Below are 25577 nucleotides of genomic sequence, written 5' to 3' on the forward strand. Positions count from 1 at the left end.
GGGAAGTCATAAAAAGGGGGGAGGGAGATGGGAAATGTGATGCAATATATTTGATGTTTATTTTTGGATGATTATTGATTAATGTTGCTGAATAATAAAAAATTGTTTTACTGAAAAAACTGGAACAGTTTTATCTCGGGCCATGGAAATTCTTTACTCTAGTTCGTAAAGAAACTACCCACTTCTCTGGAATATGGTGCCATAGACAACATTGCTCAGAAAGCCACAGGTGAGCTGCAGAGTTAAATTTCCTTACTCTAGGGAGTCTGGAATTCTGAAAGGAAGACCTTCATGGAATGGGGTCAGAGCCTCTCCTTTTGGGAGGCCAGAGTGGCTGCAGAGGTAGACTGACCGTAGAGGAAGAGCCAAAGAATTCAAAGCAATCCCAATTCAGATATCAGCAACCTACTTTCTGCTTCTCGGTCTTCGTTTCCTTCTGCGGGTGGCCGCACAAGATCCATCACCCATTCTCCTCCTCGTGTTTCCCCAAGAACACGTCCCAGGTCCACATCACAGAGGGGGCTACCATCCAAGGACAACAATCGGTCCAAACCAAATTTTAGAATTTCACTCAGCTTTAAAAAAGGGGGAAAAAAGGATGAAGGTTAAAGGTGTCACCACCACATATTGCAGAGCTGTCAGAGGTTCATCTAGACCTTGAGTCCCCAACGGGCTGCCCACCATCACATTTCCTGGTGATCCCCAAATATTTTTAGAAAGTGGGTAGAACCAGAGAGGGCTTCTGTCCTGCCAAGGCTTCAGATGGGCCACTGGAGATCTGACAATGCCGATTTTTTTAAAAAAATGCTGCTTGGGCAGCCACTGCCACTACAGCACGGAGATATTCACCATGTGACTGAAAGTCAGCTGAGGCAGCCATTATGCAGCTGGCCCCGCCTCCTATGGAAGCCATTTGTGGCAGCACCCAACGGGTTGTGTGTCAGAATTCTGATGCTGCCCACAGGCTCAAAACAGCCCCTGCTCTAGAAATATCCAGAAAAAAACAGACAAAGGAAATAAACCACATTTATGCTCTGGTACCATTGGTGTGACGTGTTCGCTTAGGAGAATATTGTTTGGCTTGGGGAAGGAGGGCAGAATCCAGTTATTCCTAAGAATTCAGAGAATGGCTGCTCCTACATTACTCTCCCACTTTAGCAGCAAAAGTCAGGTCACCAACGAATAACAAGGTCACAGACACACCCTGTCCTGTCAGCATCTCCGGGAAAGGCAGTTAGCAAGTTTGATTCAAGGCAGTTTCTGTGTGCAAGCACACTTCTTCAGATACACTGAAAAGAAGTTACCTGGCAGTCCATACGTGTAGGTAGAGGGTGAGCAGCAAATCAACATACAGCTTAATTGAATGATGAAGGGTATGTCTGCTTGTGATGGGGATGAGAGAGCAGCGGCCTCTTTAAGAGGCCAGGAGCCTCTGAGTTAGGGAAGACAGCTGGGTGAGAGGCCAGGTGCGGGGAAGAAGGGGATAAAAGGAAACAGACGGGGCAGCCCACGAGCTCGATGGGCGGTGAACAGGAAAGAGAAGAGAAATAAACGGTGTGATTTAGCAGCAAGAGGTCTCAGTCTCCTCCTTTTCCGCGACAAGTGGTGGCCAGTACGGGGAAGATGGAGGCAGACGAGCCTCTCAGAACGGAAAAAACAAAAAGAGGAAAGGATGACAGACCTGACACAGTTTGGGGAATGGCTGGCCGCAGCCCAAGGGGAGCTGATCCAGAGGGTGATTGTCAAGCATGCTATTTCTAATTACTGAATTGAGTAAACAGACCAGAGTTAAAGCAGAGCATCCCCTTTGTCTTTTCCTCTTTCTTCTTCTTCCCCCTTCTTCTCCTTTCCCCCCTTTTGATGTGTAATAAATCCATCTGGACTCAGGATGTTTTAGAGTAACTTTGTATTAACGATGTAGAATGCCTCTCCCCCAGATTCGCACAGCCATGTCTTATCAGCTCGCAGAGAATGTGTGAGAAATGAAGATGTTAGCTGACATTCCTTAGTCATAAAAGAGATAGTAGCGAGTAGCCTTTGAACCTTCGACTCAGTTTGCATCTTTATGTTATTCTTTTGAAGTTATCTGTAAGCCTGCCTTTTGAAGTTTGCCTATAAGATACTATCCAATACTATGTATGCCATTACTTCCAAGGAACCCGTCCTTGGAGCAAGCTATGGAGTTTTACAGTAAGCAAGTCTTTGATTAAAGAACAAACACTTGATTATTGCGAAATATCAATGCTTGACAGCGATGTACCGGCAGCAGGTTTCCCAAGACGGCTGGCTCCAAGAGTTTTCCCAGCTCCGGGCACAATGGCCCTTGGAACCTGAAGGTATGGCAGGAGGGCCGTTCAAGCTTTCTAAAATGACCCTTATGGACGACGTCGAAGCCTTTCTTGGCACTGTTGAATGGACTGCTACCGCAATGGCATGGCCCAAAGCACAATGGGCAGCCATACTGGGACCATTTCTGATGGGGCCAGCATTAGCTTCCTACCAAGGGCTGACCCCAATGACGCTGCTGATTATGAGAAGGTAAGAAAGCGATATTTAAAAAGTTCCACATTACTCCCGAGACCTATCGCCAGTGACTCCGTGCTTACAACCTGCAAAAAGGGGAAAGCCTACATTCGAGGTGGCCTGTGCCCTTGAGGAGTTGGCACGGAAGTGGCTGAAGCCAGACTGGAGAAGGTGGTGGTGGAGCAGCTGATTTTGCTGATGCCGCAGATGTGTCGGGCCTGGGTGCTACGTCAACAGCCCTCCATGGTAAAAGCAGCGGCCCAGCTGTGGGACAATTTTTGGGCAGCCGAGCAAGCTTTCCCTGCACCCGAGAGTAAGCCCCTACCCTCCGAGTCTCGACCCCGACGGGGTGGCAAGTGGGAAGAGACGGCAGAGAGGGGGATGGGAAAGCAGAGGGATGAGCCCGCATGCCCCCAGTCCAGGCAGGAGGGTGGGGCCAGCTGTGATTTCGTTTCCTCTTCATCCCGCCTCCTCCAGCTGCGGAAGAGAAGGAAGGCAAAAGAGGGGCAGAAGGGGAGCGAGACCACTAAAGACACTGGGGGAGCCGAGGAACGCTGCCCTCTGGGGGCAAGTCCCCGGGGCGCTTGTTTCACCTGTGGGCAAATGGGACACTATCAAAGGGATTGCCCATATATGGAATGTGATCTCTCAGAGTCCGTGCTCCAAACCTCCAGTAGCCCAATGGACCTTCCCCTGCTCGTAAGAGTGGAGTTGTTTGATAAAGTTGCCTAGGCCATAGTTGACACGGGAAGTGCACTCATCATAGTGCAGGCAAACCTGGTGCCGGTTGGAACAGTGCCGTACATGCCCTAAACTGTAAAATGTGTCCATGGGACAGCAGAGGAGTGGCCCACTGTGAGAGGAACCCTCCAGGTTGAGTTGTTTAGCGCCGAGATAAAAATGGCCTTCAAGGCAACTCTCCCAGTGCTGGTGCTGCTGGGGCGGGATTACCCATACTGGAGGCAAGTTACCACTGGGGCGGCCTCCCACCCTCGCCTCCTAAACCCAGATGAACTCCAGGCTGCCCCCGCTACGCTAGTTACAGAAACCCCCGAGGGCGACGTAGAGCAACAAGCAGCAACGCAAAAGAGCTGGGCCAAATCGGACAACTTCCCCCGCTGGTAGCAAGATGAGACGCTGGAGCCGGTAAGGTCGCATCTGGCTCTGGTGGAGGGGAGAACAGCAGACGCCCGGGCGGGGGATAGGCTACCCCGCTTTGTTCAAGAGCAAGGGCGTTTGTGGAGGGAGACTAAGGGGACAGGAGGCACCGCCCCTCTCCGCCAGCTGATTTTGCCACAGCAAGTGAGGGAAGAAGTGTTAAGGCAGGCCCACGAAAGCATATGGGCCGGACATCTGAGCAAAGCCGGGACACTGAAAAGGGCCCTTAAGTACTTCTTCTGGCCAACAACAGCCGCTGACATGGGATAATACTGTCGGAACCTGCCCACGATGCCAAAGGTGAACCCACGAGGGCCTCCCCGTTTGCCTCTCCAACCCTTACCGCTGATTACAGAACCATTCCGCTGGATTGGCATGGACTTTATTGGGCCCTTACCCCGGACTAGGAAGGGTAACCGGTTTGTTTTAGCGGTCTTAGACTACGCCACCAGCTTCATGGCTGCCTTTCCTTTAAGGACGATGAAAACCTCAGCAGTGGCCCGGGCGTTGCTTTCCCTCTTTGCGTGAGTGGGTGTCCCTTTGGAAATAATTACAGATCAGGGCCCCAGTTCCACCTCTCGGCTTTTCCGTCAGCTATTGGTGGTAAAGCATTTGCAAGCCTCAGTGTATCATCCCCAGACGGACGGCCTGGTAGAGCGTTTTAACCAGACGTTAAAGCGCATACTGCGCAAAACGCTGGGGGAAGCACTAACCGACCGGGACCTAGCCTTGGACCCCCTCTTCTTTGCGGCCTGAGAGGTGCCCCAGGAGTCCACCCGCCATTCCCCTTTCCAACTCCTCTATGGGCGAGCCCCAAGGGGACCTCTGGTGATCTTAGCAGAGGGGTGAGTGCTGCCCATGCCAGGGGACCCCCAGCCCGTGGATGACTATGTGGGCCGCTTGCGGGAAATGCTGGCGCAAGCCAGGAGGTTAGCCTTGCAGTATTTGGGGGCAGCTCAGGAACGACAAAAGCAGTACTATGATCACCGGGCGAAGGACTGGGATATTCCCATAGGCTCCAAAGTGTTGGTAAAGGCAACGGCCCTTAGGAAGGCTGGGGGGACCCATGGCTTGGACCTTATCCGGTGGAAGGGCGCCGGGGGCATGCTGTATATGGGGTACGTGTGGGCTCCCCCGAGTCCCCCTGCGCTGGTTCCACGCCAACTTACTGAAACTCTGGGTGGATGCGACGGTTCATTTTGCATTGGCAGAGGAGGTAGATGATGAGCAGGCTGTCCCTCTCTGGCCAGAAGGGGAGGGGGGCCCCCAGCAGACAGGCCCAGATTTGACAGAGCAAGGGGAACTGAAAGCCCTGTTAACTTGTTATGAGGAGGTGTTTTCCTTCAAAACCTGGGCGGACTCATCTACTAGAGCGAAACAGAGCCAGGGAAGGTGGTACACGAGCCACTGAGGCCACTTCCCCGGAAAGCCTGGGAGCCGTTGAGAAAGGAGATAGAATCAGTGGTGCAGGTAGGGGTCATAGAGCCCTCCAAGAGTCCCTGACGGAGTGTCATGGTACTGGTCCCGAAACCGGATGGGACCATCAGAATGTGCCTTGACTTTAGGGTGGTCAACAAAATACCAAAGTTTGATGTTTACCCCATGCCCTGCGTACCCCAGTTGTCGGAACAGCTTAGCCAAACAAGGTTCCTGATTACATTAGATATGACAAAGGGCTACTGGCAGGTCCCGCTGAGGCTACAGGACAAAGACAGCTTTCGCGACCCCGTGGAGACTATATCAATTCATAGCTATGCCCTTTGGCCTACAGGGGACGGCGGCTACTTTTCAAAGGCTAGTCGATCTCCTCTTAGAAGGGTGCCAAGGTTACGCAGCAGCGTATACTGATGATTTGGTCATATATATAGCGCGTCCTGGGGTGACCACCTACGACACCTCGAGAAGGGGTTGGAATTAGTAAAAGAAGCTGGTTTGCACCTTAACCTCAAGAAGCGTACCTTTGCTCGCCCCAGGTTGCAATACCTAGGACGCATGGTAGGAGGGGGAAAGATCTGGCCCGTCCAGTCCAAGGTGTCGGCTCTACAAGGGCTGCCTTCAACCTACCTCGAAACAGCAGGTGCGACAACTGTTAGGGCTGGCAGGGTATTATGGCAGGTTTGTGCCCCACAACGCTTCAGATCTGCTTAAGAAAGGAGTACGAGAACCCCTCCCCTGGGCGGGGCAGTGTCAGAACGCTCTAAAAACTCTAGTGGCCATACTATCATCTGCCCCCATGTTAAAGGCACGAGACTTTACATGGCCCTTCCAGTTGTACACTGATGCCTCCAACGCCGGCCTAGGTGCAGTCCTTATGCAAGAATAGGAGGGGGTAGAACACCCCGTGACCGTCCTGAGTCGGAAACTTATACCATGGGAACGCTGCTACTCAACCCTGGAGAAGGAGGCCCTGGCGGTGAAATGGGCTGTATCGTCCCTGCGTTAATCCCTGCTCTGCAACTCTTTCATCCTCATTACAAACCACGCCGCCTGAAAGATTGGAGAGACCACAATGGCCGGGTGAAGAGGTGGATACTAGCTTTGCAACCCTATGCCTTCCAGATTCAGCATCGACCGGGAAGACTACATGCTAATGCCGACTTCTTTTCACGTTGGGCAAAAACAGACCTGGCTGAGACAGTTTAACTTCAGAGTGAAACAAAATAGCTAAGAAGGAAAGGCCTGAACCAATGAGAGTGGAATGCCATCCTTAAATTATATGGAATTAGCACCAAATTGTTTAAAACGTTTTAATTTAATGTTTAATTTAATTGTTTTTATTGTTACTCTTTATTGTCATGCTTTGTGAGCCACCCTGAGCCTGCTTCGGAGGGGAGGGCAGGATATAAATCCAATAAACTAACTAACTTGAAGAGGTAGTGGAAAAGGCTGGGAAGACCGGCTATGAAGAGTGCTGGGGCCAGAGTGTCCGACTACCCTAACCTACCTCGCAGGGTTATTGTGAGGATAAAATGGAATGATGTCTGGCATCTTGGCTCTTTGTGGGGGAGAAAGGTGGAGTGAAAACGGAGTCCATTAATAACTAAATAACCCCGGCTCCACATCTGAAGCTACTTTTCAGTGTGTTCCATCCCCACGTAATTTCCCATGGGGAGACCAGAGCTTCGGGGCCCATCCCTCGCCCTTGTTTCTCTGCTGCTCCGGCATTCGCCTTGGGCCCGGCTATGGCAGAAACACAGGAGAGCACTTGAGCCGGCTGCAGGTTTCCCACTGCCCAGCTCCCACGGCTCTTCCCCACTTCCCATTTGGCAGGGTGGGATGAGGGCCCTGTGACCTAAAGCGCCCATCTCAGCTCACCGTTTCCTGCTCCTCAGCTGCCTCCTGGGACTTCTGGGCCCCGAGTGCAAACTGGCCCCCTTCGATGACGGTGCTGGTGAGCTGCAGCTTCGAGACTGCCCGCCTGAAGATTATCTCCTCAACTGTGTCTCTTCCAATCAAGCGGATAATTTTTACCGGCCTGGCAAAGCAGAAGCAAAATTGGCAAGTGAATACAGTTGATTGCATTAGAACTCACCCCTTATACAAGCCTGCGTTGACTCAGACTGTGGAAATTAAGATGCCTCCCCAAGAACACACGTGGTTCACCAGTCATACATATATCCCACCGGGTCTCCAAAGCAGGTCTGAGTGCAAACCTTCCCATAAAACACATGTCTCTCCCTCCACCCCTGTTCCCTAGAGCACCATGATGGGAGGAAAGTGCCCTTGCCACCTCCACTAAGGCGGCACTGCCGTGCTTCTAACTCTGCTTTTCCCAGAGGTTCAGCCTTGCTATAAAGAGCCTGCAGGGCCAGGAAGACCTCTCAGACTTCCAGGGTCAGGAGATGAGAATGGAATTGGTGCTCTGAAGCCCTCCTGGCCTTGGGTCAGCCGTAGCTCTGGCAGAGGTTGTCCTTGAAAGGGCAGCTGCTGTAAGAGCCCTCTCCAGCCCCACCCACCTTATAGGGTGTCTGTTGTGGGGGAGGAAGGGAAAGGAGATTGTGAGCCGCTCTGAGACTCTGTCCTTGAAGGGGCAGCTGCTGTGAGAGCCCACTCAGCCCCACCCACCTCACAGGGTGTCTGTTGTGGGGGAGGAAGGGAAAGGAGATTGTAGGCCGCTCTGAGACTCTGTCTTTGAAAGGGCAGCTGCTGTGAGAGCCCTCTCCAGCCCCACCCACCTCACAGGGTGTCTGTTGTGGGGGAGAAAGGAAAAGGAGATTGTGAGCCGCTCTGAGACTCTGTCCTTGAAAGGGCAGCCGCTGTGACAGCCCTCTCAGCCCCACCCATCTCATGGGGTGTCTGTTGTGGGGGAGGAAGGGAAAGGAGATTGTAGGCCGCTCTGAGACTGTCCTTGAAAGGGCGGCTGCTGGGAGAGCCCTCTCCAATCCCACCCACTTCACAGGGTGTCTGTTGTGGCGGAGAAAGGGAAAGGAGATTGTAGGCCGTTCTGAGACTCTGTCCTTGAAAGGGCAGCTGCTGTGAGAGCCCTCTCAGCCCCACCCACCTCACTGGGTGTCTGTTGTGGAGGAGGAAGGTAAAGGGGATTGTGAGCCACTCTGAGACTCTGTCCTTGAAAAGGCATCTGCTGTGAGAGCCCTCTCAGCCCCACCCACCTCACAGGGTGTCTGTTGTGGGGGAGGAAGGGAAAGGAGATTGTAGGCCGTTCTGAGACTCTGTCCTTGAAAGGGCAGCTGCTGTGAGAGCCCTCTCAGCCCCACCCACCTCACAGGGTGTCTGTTGTGGAGGAGGAAGGGAAAGGAGATTGTGAGTTGCTCTGAGACTCTGTCCTTGAAAGGGCAGCTGCTGTGAGAGCCCTCTCAGCCCCACCCACCTCACAGGGTGTCTGTTGTAGGGGAGGAAGGGAAAGGAGATTGTGAGCTGCTCTGAGACTCTGTCCTTGAAAGGGCAGCTGCTGTGAGAGCCCTCTCAGCCCCACCCACCTCACAGGGTGTCTGTTGTGGGGGAGGAAGGGAAAGGAGATTGTGAGCCGCTCTGAGACTCTGTCCTTGAAAGGGCAGCTGCTGTGAGAGCCCTCTCCAGCCCCACCCACCTCACAGGGTGTCTGTTGTGGGGGAGGAAGGGAAAGGAGATTGTGGGCCGCTCTGAGACTCTTCGGAGTGGAGGGAGGGATATAAATCCAATATCTTCATCTACCTCACAGGGTGTCTGTTGTGGGGGAGGAAGGGAAAGGAGATTGTGAGCTGCTCTGAGACTCTTCGGAGTGGAGGGCGGGATATAAATCCAATATCTTCTTCTTCTTCTTCTGGTGCCATTCAGCCTCTTGCAGCGGAGGTGACCACCTGAGCCAGCTGCAGCACAACAGATCTGGGTCATCTGCTATGAACCAGCTGCAGCAGCCCCAGTGTGTGTGTGCGTTGTGTGTGTGCTGGATTTTGCTGTTCTATGCAATATTCCAGCTACGGTTGGGATATAGCGGGGTGCCTGGCTACAGCTCTTGGGGGGTGCTGCTGGACTGGTGAAGCGTGCCCTTAGAAAGAGAATGCCACATGGCAAATAGGCAGGGAGCTGCACATACAAGGACCCAGATTTCTTCCCATCCCTTACTTCTCCTGGCCAATCCGGTGGGCTCTCGCAGATGCCTGCAAATCGTTTTGGGGGTTGAAGTCGCTGTCCACAAAGACAACTGTGTCTGCTGCTGTTAGATTCATGCCGACTCCACCTTGGAAGACAGAGAAAAATGCACTTAATGCATTTAATAACCAGTGTGGCAGTACAAAAACGGCTAACATGGAGGTCCTGGCCTTACGTTTCCTGCCTAGCAGCCTAAATTCTTCCTCCAGGACCTCACGACTGCATTTCCCCACAGCGTCGGTGCCAACATGCACCACGACCACTGGCTCCTCCCCAGCACTGTCTATCAGCCTATCTACTACACGCGTCACGTCCGCTACCTTCGCACCAGGCAGGCAAGTCACCATACGGTCAGTATGCGGTTCTGCCACCGAGCTGTCTACTTGCCTAAGGATCGAATCACCAACTACCAAGACCCCCCCCCCCCCCCCCCCTGCCCAGGGATGGTTTCTTGGTGCGAAAGTTTGCCATTGCCTGCCTTTGTGTAGCCACCCTGGACTTCCATGGTGATCTCACATCCTAATACTTACCAGGGCTAAATTGGCTTAGCTTCTGAGATATGACCAGATCAGGCTGCCTGGGCGTTCAGGTCAGGGGTAAAAAGAAGGGAAGAGGAAACCAAAGTGACAGAAGGAGGAAGGGCAGGACCTGATTCCATACCAGACCTTCTCTAAGTGGAGGGACACTTCTAGATTTTCACAGAGAACACAGCACAATCTCTTAATAAGAACATCACCAAATAAGAACATAAGAACATGTGGCCAAGTGCAAAGTAATGCACATTGGGGCCAAGAATCCCAGCTACAAATACAAGTCGATGGGGTGTGAACTGGCAGAGACTGACCAAGAGAGAGATCTTGGGGTCGTGGTAGATAACTCACTGAAAATGTCAAGACAGTGTGCGATTGCAATAAAAAAGGCCAACGCCATGCTGGGAATTATTAGGAAGGGAATTGAAAACAAATCAGCCAGTATCATAATGCCCCTGTATAAATCGATGGTGCGGTCTCATTTGGAGTACTGTGTGCAGTTCTGGTCGCCGCACCTCAAAAAGGATATTATAGCATTGGAGAAAGTTCAGAAAAGGGCAACTAGAATGATTAAAGGGCTGGAACACCTTCCCTATGAAGAAAGGTTAAAATGCTTAGGGCTCTTTAGCTTGGAGAAACGTCAACTGCGGGGTGACATGATAGAGGTTTACAAGATTATGCATGGGATGGAGAAAGTAGAGAAAGTCCTTTTCTCCCTTTCTCACAATACAAGAACTTGTGGGCATTCAATGAAATTGCTGAGCAGTCAGGTTAAAACGGATAAAAGGAAGTACTTCTTCACCCAAAGGGAGATTAACATGTGGAATTCACTGCCACAGGAGGTGGTGGCGGCTACAAGCATAGCCAGCTTTAAGAGCGGATTGGATAAAAATATGGAGCAGAAGTCCATCAGTGGCTATTAGCCACAGTATATATATATATGTGTGTGTGTGTGTGTGTGTGTGTATACACACACATATATTGGCCACTGTGTGACAGAGTGTTGGACTGGATGGGCCATTGGCCTGATCCAACATGGCTTCTCTTATGTGACACAGAGTGTTGGACTGGATGGGCCATTGGCCTGATCCAACATGGCTTCTCTTATGTTCTTATGTGACACAGAGTGTTGGACTGGATGGGCCATTGGCCTGATCCAACATGGCTTCTCTTATGTTCTTATGTGACACAGAGTGTTGGACTGGATGGGCCATTGGCCTGATCCAACATGGCTTCTCTTATGTTCTTATGTGACACAGAGTGTTGGACTGGACGGGCCACTGGCCTGATCCAACATGGCTTCTCTTATGTTCTTATGTGACACAGAGTGTTGGACTGGATGGGCCATTGGCCTGATCCAACATGGCTTCTCTTATGTTCTTATGTGACACAGAGTGTTGGACTGGATGGGCCATTGGCCTGATCCAACATGGCTTCTCTTATGTTCTTATGTGACACAGAGTGTTGGACTGGATGGGCCATTGGCCTGATTCAACATGGCTTCTCTTATGTTCTTATGTGACACAGAGTGTTGGACTGGATGGGCCATTGGCCTGATCCAACATGGCTTCTCTTATGTTCTTATGTGACACAGAGTGTTGGACTGGATGGGCCATTGGCCTGATCCAACATGGCTTCTCTTATGTGACACAGAGTGTTGGACTGGATGGGCCATTGGCTTGATCCAACATGGCTTCTCTTATGTTCTTATGTGACACAGAGTGTTGGACTGGATGGGCCATTGGCCTGATCCAACATGGCTTCTCTTATGTTCTTATGTGACACAGAGTGTTGGACTGGATGGGCCATTGGCCTGATCCAACATGGCTTCTCTTATGTTCTTATGTGACACAGAGTGTTGGACTGGATGGGCCATTGGCCTGATCCAACATGGCTTCTCTTATGTTCTTATGTGACACAGAGTGTTGGACTGGATGGGCCATTGGCCTGATCCAACATGGCTTCTCTTATGTTCTTATGTGACACAGAGTGTTGGACTGGATGGGCCATTGGCCTGATCCAACATGGCTTCTCTTATGTTCTTATGTGACACAGAGTGTTGGACTGGATGGGCCATTGGCCTGATCCAACATGGCTTCTCTTATGTTCTTATGTGACACAGAGTGTTGGACTGGATGGGCCATTGGCCTGATCCAACATGGCTTCTCTTATGTTCTTCTGTGACACAGAGTGTTGGACTGGATGGGCCATTGGCCTGATTCAACATGGCTTCTCTTATGTTCTTATGTGACACAGAGTGTTGGACTGGATGGGCCACTGGCCTGATCCAACATGGCTTCTCTTATGTTCTTCTGTGACACAGAGTGTTGGACTGGATGGGCCACTGGCCTGATCCAACATGGCTTCTCTTATGTTCTTCTGTGACACAGAGTGTTGGACTGGATGGGCCACTGGCCTGATCCAACATGGCTTCTCTTATGTTCTTATGTGACACAGAGTGTTGGACTGGATGGGCCATTGGCCTGATTCAACATGGCTTCTCCTATGTTCTCTTAAGAACAGCATGGAAGCTACTGGTTCAGTTCGGCTTTTGACCAGCTGCAGAAAGAGGGCAGGATTTCTAAGAGCCCCAGAGAGTCCTAATGTGTGATCTCAGCGGAAAGCTCCCTACACAACGCACATTGCCACTAGCCAATCAAAGTGAAACATAACCTCTGTTCTCTCTCCTCTCCCCTCTCACAAGAGAAGGCCTGAAACAGCTGGTGGCACCTTTGCTCAAGTCCTCCCTCTGAAGTGCCTCCTCACCTGCCCGGGTGCTCAGAAGGAAGACAAAGATGGGCTGAGCGCCAAAATTCTTAACGGCAAGATGTCTCTCTTCACCACGGACTGAGCCATCCAGGCGCTCATAGCTATACCCTGAGCAGTTAAAGAAAAAAAAATCATTACTACCCTATCCCTTTCTCCCTAATGAGAACCCAAAGTGGCTTATGTTGTTCCATTTTATCCTCGCTACAACCTTGTGAGGTGGGTGAGGCTGAATAAGTACGACCGGCTGAAGGTCACCCAGAGAGATCCCAGGCAGAATGAGGATTCAAACCTGGCTCTCCTGGATCCTAGTCTGACACTCTACCAATGTAGCTGCAAAGTCTTGCGAGTAAAAATTCTATTTCTTGAGCTACTGGTATTAAGGTTGTGAGCTCCTGCGTGAATTACTGTGCTCTGCGATCATTCTTCTTGAGCTAAGACAAAAATGTGTGAGCTGGAGGTTAAAAATGTGTGAGCTAGCTCACGCTAACTCAGCTTAGAGGGAACATGGCATTCTACCCACAATTCCACGCTGACGTTCAATAATGCACTGGGGAGGGACGGTGGCTCAGTGGTACAGCATCTGCTTGGGAAGCAGAAGGTCCCAGGTTCAATCCCCGGCATCTCCAAAAAAGGGTCCAGGCAAATAGGTGTGAAAAACCTCAGCTTGAGACCCTGGAGAGCCGCTGCCAGTCTGAGAAGACAATACTGACTTTGATGAACCCAGGGTCTGATTCAGTAGAAGGCAGCTTCATATGTTCATATGTTTGGGGAGGCTCAGTGGTAGAGCATCTGCTTGGGAAGCAGAAGGTCCCAGGTTCAATCCCTGGCATCTCCAAAAAAGGGTCCAGGCAAATGGGTGTGGAAAACCTCAGCTTGAGACCCTGGGGAGCCGCTGCCAGTCTGAGAAGACAATACTGACTTTGATGGACCCAGGAGGGTCTGATTCAGTAGAAGGCAGCTTCATATGTTCAATACTACATTGCCAGTTCTGCCTTCTCTTCTGCCCTGTGCTTCTCACAGCTCTCCCCTGCGGATTCTATTCAGCCCAGTTCTTCTGTCCCCTTATTGTGTCCATTTATTTTCAGAGTTCAGTGGCCTCTCCTCTCCCTGCTGCTTTCCAGTCCCTGCACCGGGTATGATGCAGTGCTCAGTCACACCTCACACGAAGGCTTCTTGAGCTGGCAGTGGCTCAGGACAGGCCTTGGCTTCAGTGGTCAGGGTACAGGCAGGGGAAGAAAAATGCAAGTCTGCACATGTTCAAGTGTACTCTCTCACTCGCTACTGTATTTTGTCACTGTAGATGGAACCTGGCCTTGCCCCAACAAGAATTGCCATCCTCCAGGTAGGTAAGTAACCGCAATACTGAAAATATCCAGCCAGAAGTGCCGTCAGTTCAATGAATGCCTAGATTTATCTGTTCTAAAGTCACACTTTGTTCAATTTATATCAACAGCCAAAGCTGGTTAAAATACTAAAAAAAAACATGCAGGTGCATAAGCCCTTGAAAACAAAATCCACTTGAAAACACGATACACAAGCAGCCAGCGGTGGTGACTACCTCACTGAGACATGCACAAAAAGATGCTGTTACTTGGATGTAATAACATAAGCCAACAGTATTTTGCAACAGGAGGTTCAAATTAATATCTTTCCGGCACTGACTCAGTCTCAGAAATGAACCCCAAGAACCTTTCCATCAAGTGAAAACAGAGCAGCTGACCAAGAGATTGTTGGCAGGATTTGAGATTCCAAAAAGAAAGCCTTCAACATTGACAAGGAAAGGTCCCCTGTGCAAGCACCAGTCATTTCCGACTCTAGGGTGACGTTGCTTTCACGGCAAATTTTTTACAGGGTGGTTTGCCATTGCCTTCCCCAGTCCTCTACACTTCCCCCCCAGCAAGCTGGGTACATTTGACCAACCTCAGAAGGATGGAAGGCTGAGTCAACCTTGAGCCAGCTACCTGAAAACCCAGCTTCCACCGGGGATCGAACTCAGGTCGTGAGCAGAGAGCTCCGACTGCAGCACTGCAGCTTTAACACTCTGCGCCACGGGGCTCAACATTGACAAAGGGGACACCAAAACGTGAAGTACACCGGGACAATCGTTGTTATGACTCACAGCCTTCATGATGCAGGGGAATCATTTCTGAGACTGAATCATTGCTGGAAAGATGTTCATTTGAATCTCCCGTTGCAAAATACTGTTGGCTTATGTTATTACAATCCAAGGGACAGCATCTTTTTGTGTGCCCGTGTGTGCGCCTGAGTGAGGCAGTTGCTGCCGCCAGCCGCTTACGTATATTGTTTTCAAGTGGAATGAAAGGTGTTTGAGCTTCTGAGTATTTAAACCAGCTTTAGCTGTTGATATAAATTTAACAAAGTGTGACTTTAGAATAGATACATTTAGGCATTCATTGAACTGAAGGCATTTCTGGCTGGATATTTTCAGTGCTGCGGTTATCCTCTGGGTGGAGTCTGGATAGCTCTTGCTTTGGTCTCCAGGCTACACATATCAGTTGGCTTGGAGAAAACGGCTGCTTTGGAAGGTGGACTCTTTGGCGCTGTATGCTGTTGGGGCTCCCCTTACTAAACACTTCCCTCTTCTGGGTCCACCTCCAAATCTCCAGGAATTTCCCAGTTCTCAGCTGGCAACCCTATCCAAGACCTTTCCCTTAGGCCGGTCAACCTGTATTTTTTGGATCCAACCCAATGCAACAAAGGATTCAGGAAAACAACAGATATTTTCCCATTAAGGCTGGTGCAGAGGATCAAGGATTTCCCCCCCCTCCAACAGCCGCCGAAAGAAATTCTACTCGTCAAGCCCAGAAAGAAAGGCATTTACCTCTGTAATCCATGTAGTCCTGTAGAATATCCAGCATTCGAGTCATCTGGGAAAACAGCAACACTCGATGGCCGCTGAAACGAGAAAAGAACAGAAGCTCCAGAGCTCAGCTCTGCTGGCTATACAGCCTCACCAAGGCAGACTTTGGGGGCAATCCACCTTCCTTGGGAGCAAGACCCTCGGTGGCACTTATTACTAAGTAAAGAAACAAAGCATCGCACCTTGAGCAAGGGAGTCCATCCAAAGTGGAGGGACAGGGAGGGACGGTGGCTCAGTGGTAGAGCATCTGCTTGGTAAGCAGAAGGTCCCAGGTTCAATCCCCGGCATCTCCAACTAAAAAGGGTCCAGGCAAGTAGGAGTGAAAAATCTCAGCTTGAAACCCTGGAGAGCCGCTGCCAGTCTTGAGTAGACGATACTGACTTTGATGGACCGAGGGAGGTCTGATTCAGTAGAAGGCAGCTTCATATGTTCAGATATATAAGTGCAGGTTTACGAGAGTGCTCCATGAGCAATGGCAGATGTGCATGTAAACAGAATTTCACTAGTAGACGATCATGGTCACATGGGCCATGGGAATTAGTTATGTACACTCTATAACCAACTCTCAAAGATTTCCTAGGGAAGTGGAAGCAAGCAGTGCCCAATTTCTGCAGTCAGGTCTCCTGGAACAAGACTGTTTGTATTCCCAATTCCCTGATCTGTTCCAACTTCTAACTTTTTCACAGCCCCATTAATTAGTTGGATTCCAAAATAAAAACAAAACAAAACCAGAACACGAAGCTGTGAGGGACTGGAGGGAGCTGCGGGTCAAAATGCACCTGCGCAGCAACCGGTGGGGAACTGATCTCTTTATCTGAGGAAAGCAGAAGCCTGAGGGTGGAGCAACTGCTAGGGAGGAATTGGTGTGTATCTGTCTAAACTAATTGTCAAGCATGCTGTTTAGCAGACAGGCCAGAGATAAAGCAGAGCATCACCCTTGCCTTTCCCCCCCTTTCTTCCCCCCTCCTTCTCTCCTTTCCAGTGGGTGCATAATAAATCCATCTGGACCCAGGATGTTTAGAGTAACCTTGTGCTAATGGTGTAGAGTGCCTCTCCCCCAGATTCACACAGACATGCCTTATCAGCTCTCAGAGAATGTGTGAGAAAGGGAGATGTTTTTATTAGCTGACATTCCTTAGCCATAAAAGAGATACTAGTGAGTAGCCTTTGTGTCAGACATTGTAACTTGACTGTTTAAATGTGCTGTAACCATCCAGGTTCCCTTGCCCTAACTAACTCCATTTTGAATGGTGCCACTAACACGGAGAATAAAAGTTTGCATTTCAAACGCCTTGTAACAGCCACTAACTCCCATGGGAATTCCTTGCATAGTACTAACAAATGTAGCAAGCCTCTGAAGATAGCAAACCCCAAGGTAACCAGCAGGGTTCCTTCCTTGGGAAAGAGATAAGAAGGTATGGGAACCAGCAATTGCCTCCCAAAGTGTGAGAATGGTTTTATTGTTTAGCTTTTGATGCCAGAGGTTAAAATGGTATGTCTCGCTGGCAACTGTATCAATCTCAACTTGCTTCTACCCCAGACCACTAGTTCTCAAATAAATGGATTAACTTTGCTACAAATGATGGTCCGTTTTTCCTTTGAAGTTCCAAGTCTGACACTTTGAACCCACAACCCAATTTGCATCTTTATGTTATGTTATTCTTTTGAAGTTACCTGTAACCCTGCCTTTTGAAGCTTGCCTATAAGATACTATTCAGTACTATGTATGCCATTACTTCCAAGGAACCGTCCTTGGAGCAAGCTGTGGAGTTTTCCAATAAAGCAACTTTTGATTAAAGAACAAAAGCTTGATTATTGAGAAATATCGATGCTTGACACTATCTATCTAATCTGTTCTTATAACCATTCTGCTTGTGTATGCTTTATTCTGCTGGCCCATAATTATAATAAGTTACTGACTGGCAACTCCATTACCCCTTTACTGTTCAAGCTCTTTATGCTTTCCAATTCCATCAGAGGCAGTGATGCCCCACCCTGCAGTCTGTGGGATGGAAAGAAGCCCCAGATCACTGTTTCTGAGGATCACAAGCACCAGCCCAGCTAGACAGGCGAAGGCCCAGAAGAAGATATTGAAGAAGATATTGGATTTATATCCCGCCCTCCACTCCGAAGAGTCTCAGAGCGGCCTACAATCTCCTTTCCCTTCCTCCCCCACAACAGTCACCCTGTGAGGTGGGAGGGGCTGGAGAGGGCTCTCACAGCAGCTGCCCCTTCAAGGACAGAGTCTCAGAGCGGCCTACAATCTCCTTTCCCTTCCTCCCCCACAACAGACACCCTGTGAGGTGGGTGGGGCTGAGAGGACTCTCACAGCAGCTGCCCTTTCAAGGACAGAGTCTCAGAGCGGCTCTCAATCTCCTTTCCCTTCCTCCCCCACAACAGACACTCTGTGAGGTGGGTGGGGCTGAGAGGGCTCTCACGGCAGCTGCCCTTTCAAGGACAGAGGCTCAGAGCGGCTCACAATCTCCTTTCCCTTCCTCTCCCTCAACAGACACCCTGTGAGGTGGGTGGGGCTGGAGAGGGCTCTCACAGCAGCTGCCCTTTCAAGGGCAACCTCTGCCAGAGCTCTGGCTGACCCAAGGCCAGCTCAGCAGGTGCAAGTGGAGGAGTGGGGAATCAAACCCGGTTCTCCCAGATAAGAGTCCGCACACTTAACCACTACACCAAACTGGCTCTCTTGAAGAAGAAAAACAGAAACATCCAGGAAGAGAAACTTGGTATTTTTACACCATTCCACCCCCTGAGGATCTCCTCTCCCCCACAGCCACAATATTTCCATTGGGAAAAAATGGAGCCTTTGGCGGAAAAAGGAAAAAGAAAACCCGAGTGAAATATTTTCTTTTTAGAACGAATGGAAGTTTTCTAAAGGTAAGGTTTCTCACGTGGGAAAAACCTGAAGGATAGAAAAACTGGGGCATTTTGGGAAGCACAAAGTAAACTTTTGTTTCCCATTTCTATCACAAAGAAAAATGAGGGGTTTTTCATTTTTCCCCTCAGTGAAAAACTGGGGAATGAGGGGGAACACTGGATTTTTTTTTAAAAAAACCCTTTTTTGTATGGGGGAGGAGTGAAATGAAAGGCAGGCACAAGACACGGGTGCTTTCCCCTCATAGATTCAAAATTCCCAGAAATTTTACATCTGTGCATCCAGCTGAAGTAAATTTCCTAAAATCTGTTTTGATTTGAATAGGCTCCAAGAATGCTGACATTCTGGACGGATCACATCCTGTGCTTTGGCAGGGACTTTACTGTCAGTTTTAAAACGAATTTCTTTTTAAAAGGACGATGCGTTTCTAGAGTTGCAGACATGATGATTTTAAAGACTCCCATAATCCCTCTGTGCGGCTGCTGTAGTGAGTTTTATTTTAGTGGGAATGTCGGGGCTCGCCTTGCCTCACTCTAGCTAGGCCTTTATCGTGAGCATGAGCTTGAAGATGGAGAACTCTGTGGGAAGCCCTCAGCCAGTATCATCAGGCCCCTGTATAGATCTCAGCCAGTATCATCAGGCCCCTGTATAGATCTCAGCCAGTATCATCAGGCCCCTGTATAGATCTCAGCCAGTATCATCAGGCCCCTGTATAAATCGGTGGTGCGGTTTCATTTGGAATACTGTGTGCAATTCTGGTCACTGCACCTCAAAAAGGATATTATAGCATTGGGAAAAGTCCAGAAAAGGGCAACTAGAATGATTAAAGGGCTGGAACACCTTCCTTATGAAGAAAGGTTGAAACGCTTAGGGCTCTTTAGCTTGGAGAAACGTCGACTGAGGGGTGACATGATAGAGGTTTACAAGATAATGCATGGGATGGAGAAAGTAGAGAAAGAAGTCCTTTTCTCCCTTTCTCCCAATACAAGAACTCGTGGGCATTCGATGAAAATGCTGAGCAGTCAGGTTAAAATGGATAGAAGGAAGTGGAATTCACTGCCACAGGAGATGGTGGTGGCTACAAGCATAGCCAGCTTCAAGAGGGGATTGGATAAAAATATGGAGCAGAGATCCATCAGTGGCTATTAGCCACAGTGTGTGTGTGTGTGTGTGTATATATATATATATATATATATATATTTGCCACTGTGTGACACAGAGTGTTGGACTGGGTGGGCCATTGGCCTGATCTAACATGGCTTCTCATGTTCTTAGCCCTCAAATCCCCCTCTGTGCCTGCTTAGAGCAGGAGTCCCAACCTTTCTGAGGCTGTGGGCCCCTCCAGAATTTTGAGAGGGGGTGGTGAGCCCCCACCCCACAAAAAGCTCCTATGGGAATGCAGCCAAACAGAAAGCTCCCTCCTCACACCACCTGGAAAGAATAAAAATCTGAGGGGAGTATGGAACCACATAAGGACTAAGGAAAGCCCATGTGGTTACTTCATGCTCCTGGGGAAAACTCTTTCCTTACAACGACCCCACCCCTCTCTGAAGAGCTCAGCAAGCACCACAAAGACACCACATTGGGGAATTCTGACTTACAGCAATGCTACATACCCAGCATGGAGGAATGAGAGAAGCTTGTCCAATAAGCTCAGTTTTCCACTAACGTCAATTAGATGATCCCCAATAGCAAAGGGCTCTGGTTCAACACCTGCAACAGAAAGAGACTTGGGCAAGTGAATCTCCTCTAAATTGAAGTGTTAACAACATAAGAGTCCTGCAGGATCAGACCAATGATCCATCCAGACCAACATTCTGTCTCACACAATGGCCAACCAGTTCCTCTGGACAGCCAACCGCAAGGCACAGATGCTGAGGCCTTCCCTGCTTTTGCTTCCTGGCTATGGGATGCGGAGGATCAGTGCGCCTGAATGTGGAGGTTCCCCTCAGTCGCCTTGGCTAGTAGCCGCTGACAGACTTCTCCATGAATCTATCTAATCCCCGTTTAAAGCTGTTTATTCCTGTGGCCATCGCTACATCCTCTGATACTGTTCTAAGTGTGGTACTTTAGGACAGGGGCTATAGCTCAGTGGTATGATGGATGCTTTCCTGTTCTCCCATGAAGAGGTCTCAGCAGATCCTCTCTCTGCCAGAGACTCAAGATTTTTCAGCTGAATGTCCAGGAAAAACTGGGTAAGCACATCTCCATCTTGAGCTCAACCAGGACTCCTCTTGAGGGAAAAGCTTTGCAGTTTCCCCTCCTGGTGCCCAGAACCAATACCTCCTTCCTCTTACTGTTTCAACAGGCATGGGAGGTCTTCTTACCATCAAACAAGTATGGGTGGGCAACACACTTCCGGAGCTGAATCAAGATATTCTGGAGCTTCACTTTCTTCCCTGTGTCGTTTTCAAATGCTCCTGGCGTTTAAGAAAAAGAGACCCGATGCTGATAAACTCTGCACTGATGATGACGATATTGGATTTATATCCTGCCCTCCAGTTCGAATCTCAGAGCGACTCACAATCTCCATTATCTTCCTCCCCCCACAACAGACACCCTGTGAGGTAGGTGGGGCTGAGAGAGGACAGCTCTGCGAGGGCTATGTCTAACCCAAGGCCATTCCAGCCGCTGCAAGTGGAGGCCTTGGGTCAGCTATAGCCCTCACAGGGTCAAGCCACTAGAATGGGTCCCCAGTGCCGTATGGCGCCCACAAGGGTTTTTTTAGAAAGTGCAAGAGGACAGCTGGTGGGGCTTTTGTGCAGGAAGGTTTCTGATTGGCTGTGCAGATCTTTAAGAACATTGCTTTGGCAGCAGTTGCCACCACAGCATGAGGATCTTCACTGCATGTCTGAAGGTAAGCTGTGGCGGCCATTCTGTGGCTGGTTCTGCTGCCAGTGGCAGCCATTTTGTGGCTGTATCCACCACACCGTGTCAGAATTCCAAAGGTGCTATAATTTCATAACCCATTTTGCAGCAGGATTTAGAAGAAGATGAAGAAGATATAGTTTTATATCCCGCCCTCCACTCCGAAGAGTCTCAGAGCGGCTCACAATCTCCTTTCCCTTCCTCCCCCACAACAGACACCCTGTGAGGTGGGTGGGGATGAGAGGGCTCTCACAGCAGCTGCCCTTTCAAGGACAGAGTCTCAGAGTGACCTACAATCTCCTTTCCCTTCCTCCCCCACAACAGACACCCTGTGAGGTGGGTGGGGCTGGAGAGGGCTCTCACAGCAGCTGCCCTTTCAAGGACAACCTCTGCCAGAGCTATGGCTGACCCAAGGCCATTCCAGCAGGTGCAAGTGGAGGAGTGGGGAATCAAACCCGGTTCTCCCAGATAAGAGTCCGCACACTTAACCACTACACCAAACTGGCTGATGAGTACAGAAGGGAAGATAATTTGGGAAGAAAAGAACTCCAAAGCCCCCCTTTCCCATATTATGTCCATTTTTTAAAAAAAACAACTAAATGACTAGTGAAGGAGGAGACGACTGGATTTGTACCCTGCCCTTTACTAGGTGTCTCAGAGCGGTTTACAATCGCCTTTCCCTTCCTCTCCTCACAACAGACACCCTGTGAGGCAGGTGGCACCGAGAGCTCTTTTGAGAACTGCCACTGAGAGAACAGCTCTGAGAGAACATGTGACTGACTCAAGGTCACACCAACAGCTGCATGTGAAGGAGAGGGGAATTAAACTTGGTTCTCCCAGATCAGAGTCCGTGCTCCTAACCAGTACACCAAACTGGCTCTACTTACCTGGTTCCTTCATTAAAATCGCCTTATACAGCTTCTTCTGCAGAGATGACATGCTGTGGTAGAGCACCAGTTCTGCCTTCTTTGGGAGTTCAGCTGCCACTTCCGCCTTCACCCTCCGGAGCAAGAAGGGCTGAAGAAGAGTGTGGAGTTCTGTGGCTGCAACCAAATAACCATCAAGAACATTTTTACAAGTCATTGCAGAATATTGCCTGATGGGGACTACAATGCAGTTTTTGATTGGGAACACGATAAATGAAAAACTAATTATGAAAATGTACTTTTTGTTACAGATAAAAATGGAAGACAAAGTACTAAAAGACTATATAGTTAAATGGACACAAAGTATAGATCATACCATAAAGTTTGATCAGTGATCACAAATATGGAAAATTAATGCAAAAATAACAAGGTTGGTTGCATTTAAAGAACATTTATACATAGAATGTTTTATAGATGGTACATGACTACAGAGAAATTAGCCAAAATGTATCCGGGGATGTCTAATGAATGTTGGAAATGTAAATGTCATGTAGGTAGCCTTTTTCATGCTTGGTGGTCTTGTAAAAATGCTATAATTTACTGGGAAATAGTGCATGAAATGCTTCAGAAATTATTGTTGAGGTCAATCCTGTGGATTTAGGGGGAGGTATTTGTGAGTTTCCTGCATTGTGCAGGGGGTTGGACTAGATGACCCTGGAGGTCCCTTCCAACTCTATGATTCTAGGATTCTAATACCTTTTAAACCAGAATTGTTTCTCTTGAATATTATGTCTGAGGTAATAGATAAAAAAGCTAAGCATTTGATTTTACAAATAGCCAAGATAGCCAGAATAACATATACTAAATACTGGAAGAAGACAGAAGTACCTACAAAAGAACTTCTAGGAAAAAAATTGGAAATAGCAGAAATGGGCACATTGACTGATACTTTGAAAAAACAAAGCAAGCAAGACACAAAGGAACTATGGGTACCATTCTGAATGGATTAAATTTCTCTAGAAATTAGTTCGTTTTATGTAGTATGACGTGTATTAGACCTTTAGAGCAATTTAACTGTAGTTATGCTACATATACATGCTATATGTAGCAAGGTAATATATTTCTAAAAGAAAGCATAGTAAAAGACTTGTAGGCATTACGGTAGATATTTCACTGAGAATTTGTTGTACAAAATGAGAAAGTGCTATAACAGTAGAAATGTTTATAGATGATAGTTTAAACTTTTTTTACTCCCTCCCCTCTCCTTTCCCCCCACCCTTCCCACCCTATTTTATGCTGAAAACCCAATAAACTATGCTAAAACAAGATATCGTCACAAGGGTGCAGAACTTGCCAAGACTAAGGGGGGAAAAGAGAGTGGGTCACTAAGTGAAAGTGCCAACCCAGTAAACTTCAGCAGGGAAAACGGGCACAATGTTAGGTCAGAGAGTATTACGAAAGGGACTGACAATACAGATGCCACTGTAGCTCTACGGTGTGGCCTCACTTGGAATCCTGTGCACAGTTCTTGACACTGCATCACAAAAAGGATATTGCAGAGCTGGAAAAAGTACAAAGAAGGGCAACAAAAATGATGAGGGGGTTGGAGCACCTGCCCTAGGAGAAAAGGTGGAAAGGTCTGGGACTTTTCAGTTCAGGAAAGAGACAACTAAAATTATGCATGGGGTGGAAAGAATTGACAAAGAGAACTCTTTCTCCCTCTCCCAAAATACTAGAATTCCAGGGCATAAGATGACACGGATGGACAGTAGGTTCAGGATGGTCAAAAGGAAATACTACTTTACACAGAAAGGGATTAAAATGTGGAATTCACTGTCAGAGGACGTAACCAATGGCCACAGGAATAAATTGCTTTAAAAAGGGATTAATGGAGGAAAAATTACGACTATTGTGACTGAGGGGGAACCTCAGTCAACCTCTGAATCCCAGAGCCAGGAGTCAACATCAGTACAAGGTCAAGGCCTCTTTGCCCTGTTGTTGGCTGTCCAGAACTGGCTGGCCACTGTGTGAGACACAGTACTAGCCTAGATGGGCTACATTGGCTGATCCAGCAGGACTCTTCTTATGCTCTTGCAGAGAACATCAGAAGAGCCCTGTTGGATCAGGCCAGTGATACATCTTAGTCCAGCATCCTGTTTCATGCAGTGGTCAACCAGTTACCCTGGGAGACTAGCAAACTGGGCTTATAAGCCAAGACTTTCCATCTCTCAGCGCTAGGTTTCCGCTATTTCCTACTTCTGAATGCGGAGGTTGCTTTTACTGAATACGGCCAGTAGCTGTTGATGGAGCTCTCATCCAGGAATCTGTCTAACCTCCCTTTAAAGAGGGAAAGTTTGAGACGAAACTCCCCAAATTGGGGGTGGGGGGAGAGGGCCGTGGAGAAGAGAGGGGAGGAAAATACAGTACAATTTTTAAAAGAACACATCTCTACCCCATCAGCAGAATATTAAAATTAATTAACGTCAAATAAAACTTTTTTTTTTGCCATCAAGTCACAGTGAATCCACCAAGCTTTCAGTGCAAGAGATGTTCAGAGGTGGTGTGCGATTGCCTGCCTCTGCAGAGGGACCCTAGACTTCCTTAGGGGTCTCCCATCCAAATACTAACCGGGGACCACACAGCTCACCTTCCGAGATCAGGTTAGCCTGGGCCATCCAGGTCTGGCCCAAGAAAAGCTAGCCTGTCATCAATTGAACATCACTTAGGAAGTACCTAGTGTGGGGAAAGAGTATCAGGTTTCCTTTGTTCCTTTGCTCGGTCTAAGGCGTGTAACATGTTCTGCTGAGCAGAACATCCTTATATCCATTATACATTTTGGATGCTTGCATTTTGTACACTAATTCTCATCCCTGGAAAAAATACTGCATAAGAACATAAGAGAAGCCATGTTGGATCAGGCCAATGGCCCATCCAGCCCAACACTCTGTGTTACCGAAGAACATAAGAGAAGCCCTGTTGGATCAGGCCAATGGCCCATCCAGTCCAACACTCTGTGTCACATAAGAACATAAGAGAAGCCCTGTTGGATCAGGCCAATGGCCCATTCAGTCCAACACTCTGTGTCACATAAGAACATAAGAGAAGCCCTGTTGGATCAGGCCAATGGCCCATCCAGTCCAACACTCTGAGTCACATAAGAACATAAGAGAAGCCATGCTGGATCAGGCCAATGGCCCATCCAGTCCAGCTCTGTGTCACATAAGAACATAAGAGAAGCCATGTTGGATCAGGCCAATGGCCCATCCAGTCCAAAACTCTGTATCACACAGTGGCCAATATACACACACACACATACTGTGGCCAATAACCACTGATGGACCTCTGCTCCATATTTTTATCCAATCCCCTCTTGAAGCTGGCTATGCTTGAAGCCGCCACCACCTCCTGCGGCAGTGAATTCCACGTGTTAATCACCCTTTGCGTGAAGGACTTCCTTTTATCCGTTTTAACCTGACTGCTCAGCCATTCATTGAATGCCCACGAGTTCT

The 25577-nt window shown here is 48.8% G+C and overlaps 1 protein-coding gene across 1 annotated transcript in view; it reads right to left on the reverse strand.

Annotated features, from left to right (window-relative positions):
• The window catches only part of CHD1L (chromodomain helicase DNA binding protein 1 like), a 61626-nt gene that overhangs the window by 17664 nt on the left and 18385 nt on the right, over positions 1-25577 (reverse strand). Inside the window, exons 7-14 of the mRNA XM_060236758.1 lie at positions 22090-22245; positions 20662-20754; positions 19951-20047; positions 15412-15485; positions 12567-12677; positions 9244-9358; positions 6997-7156; positions 410-575 (exon numbers count right to left, since the gene is read on the reverse strand). Of these exons, the coding sequence (XP_060092741.1) occupies positions 410-575; positions 6997-7156; positions 9244-9358; positions 12567-12677; positions 15412-15485; positions 19951-20047; positions 20662-20754; positions 22090-22245 (972 nt within the window). The remainder of the gene's footprint in view (positions 1-409; positions 576-6996; positions 7157-9243; positions 9359-12566; positions 12678-15411; positions 15486-19950; positions 20048-20661; positions 20755-22089; positions 22246-25577) is intronic.

The sequence above is a fragment of the Heteronotia binoei genome, chromosome 4, assembly GCF_032191835.1.
Source record: "Heteronotia binoei isolate CCM8104 ecotype False Entrance Well chromosome 4, APGP_CSIRO_Hbin_v1, whole genome shotgun sequence".
NCBI lineage: Eukaryota > Metazoa > Chordata > Lepidosauria > Squamata > Gekkonidae > Heteronotia > Heteronotia binoei.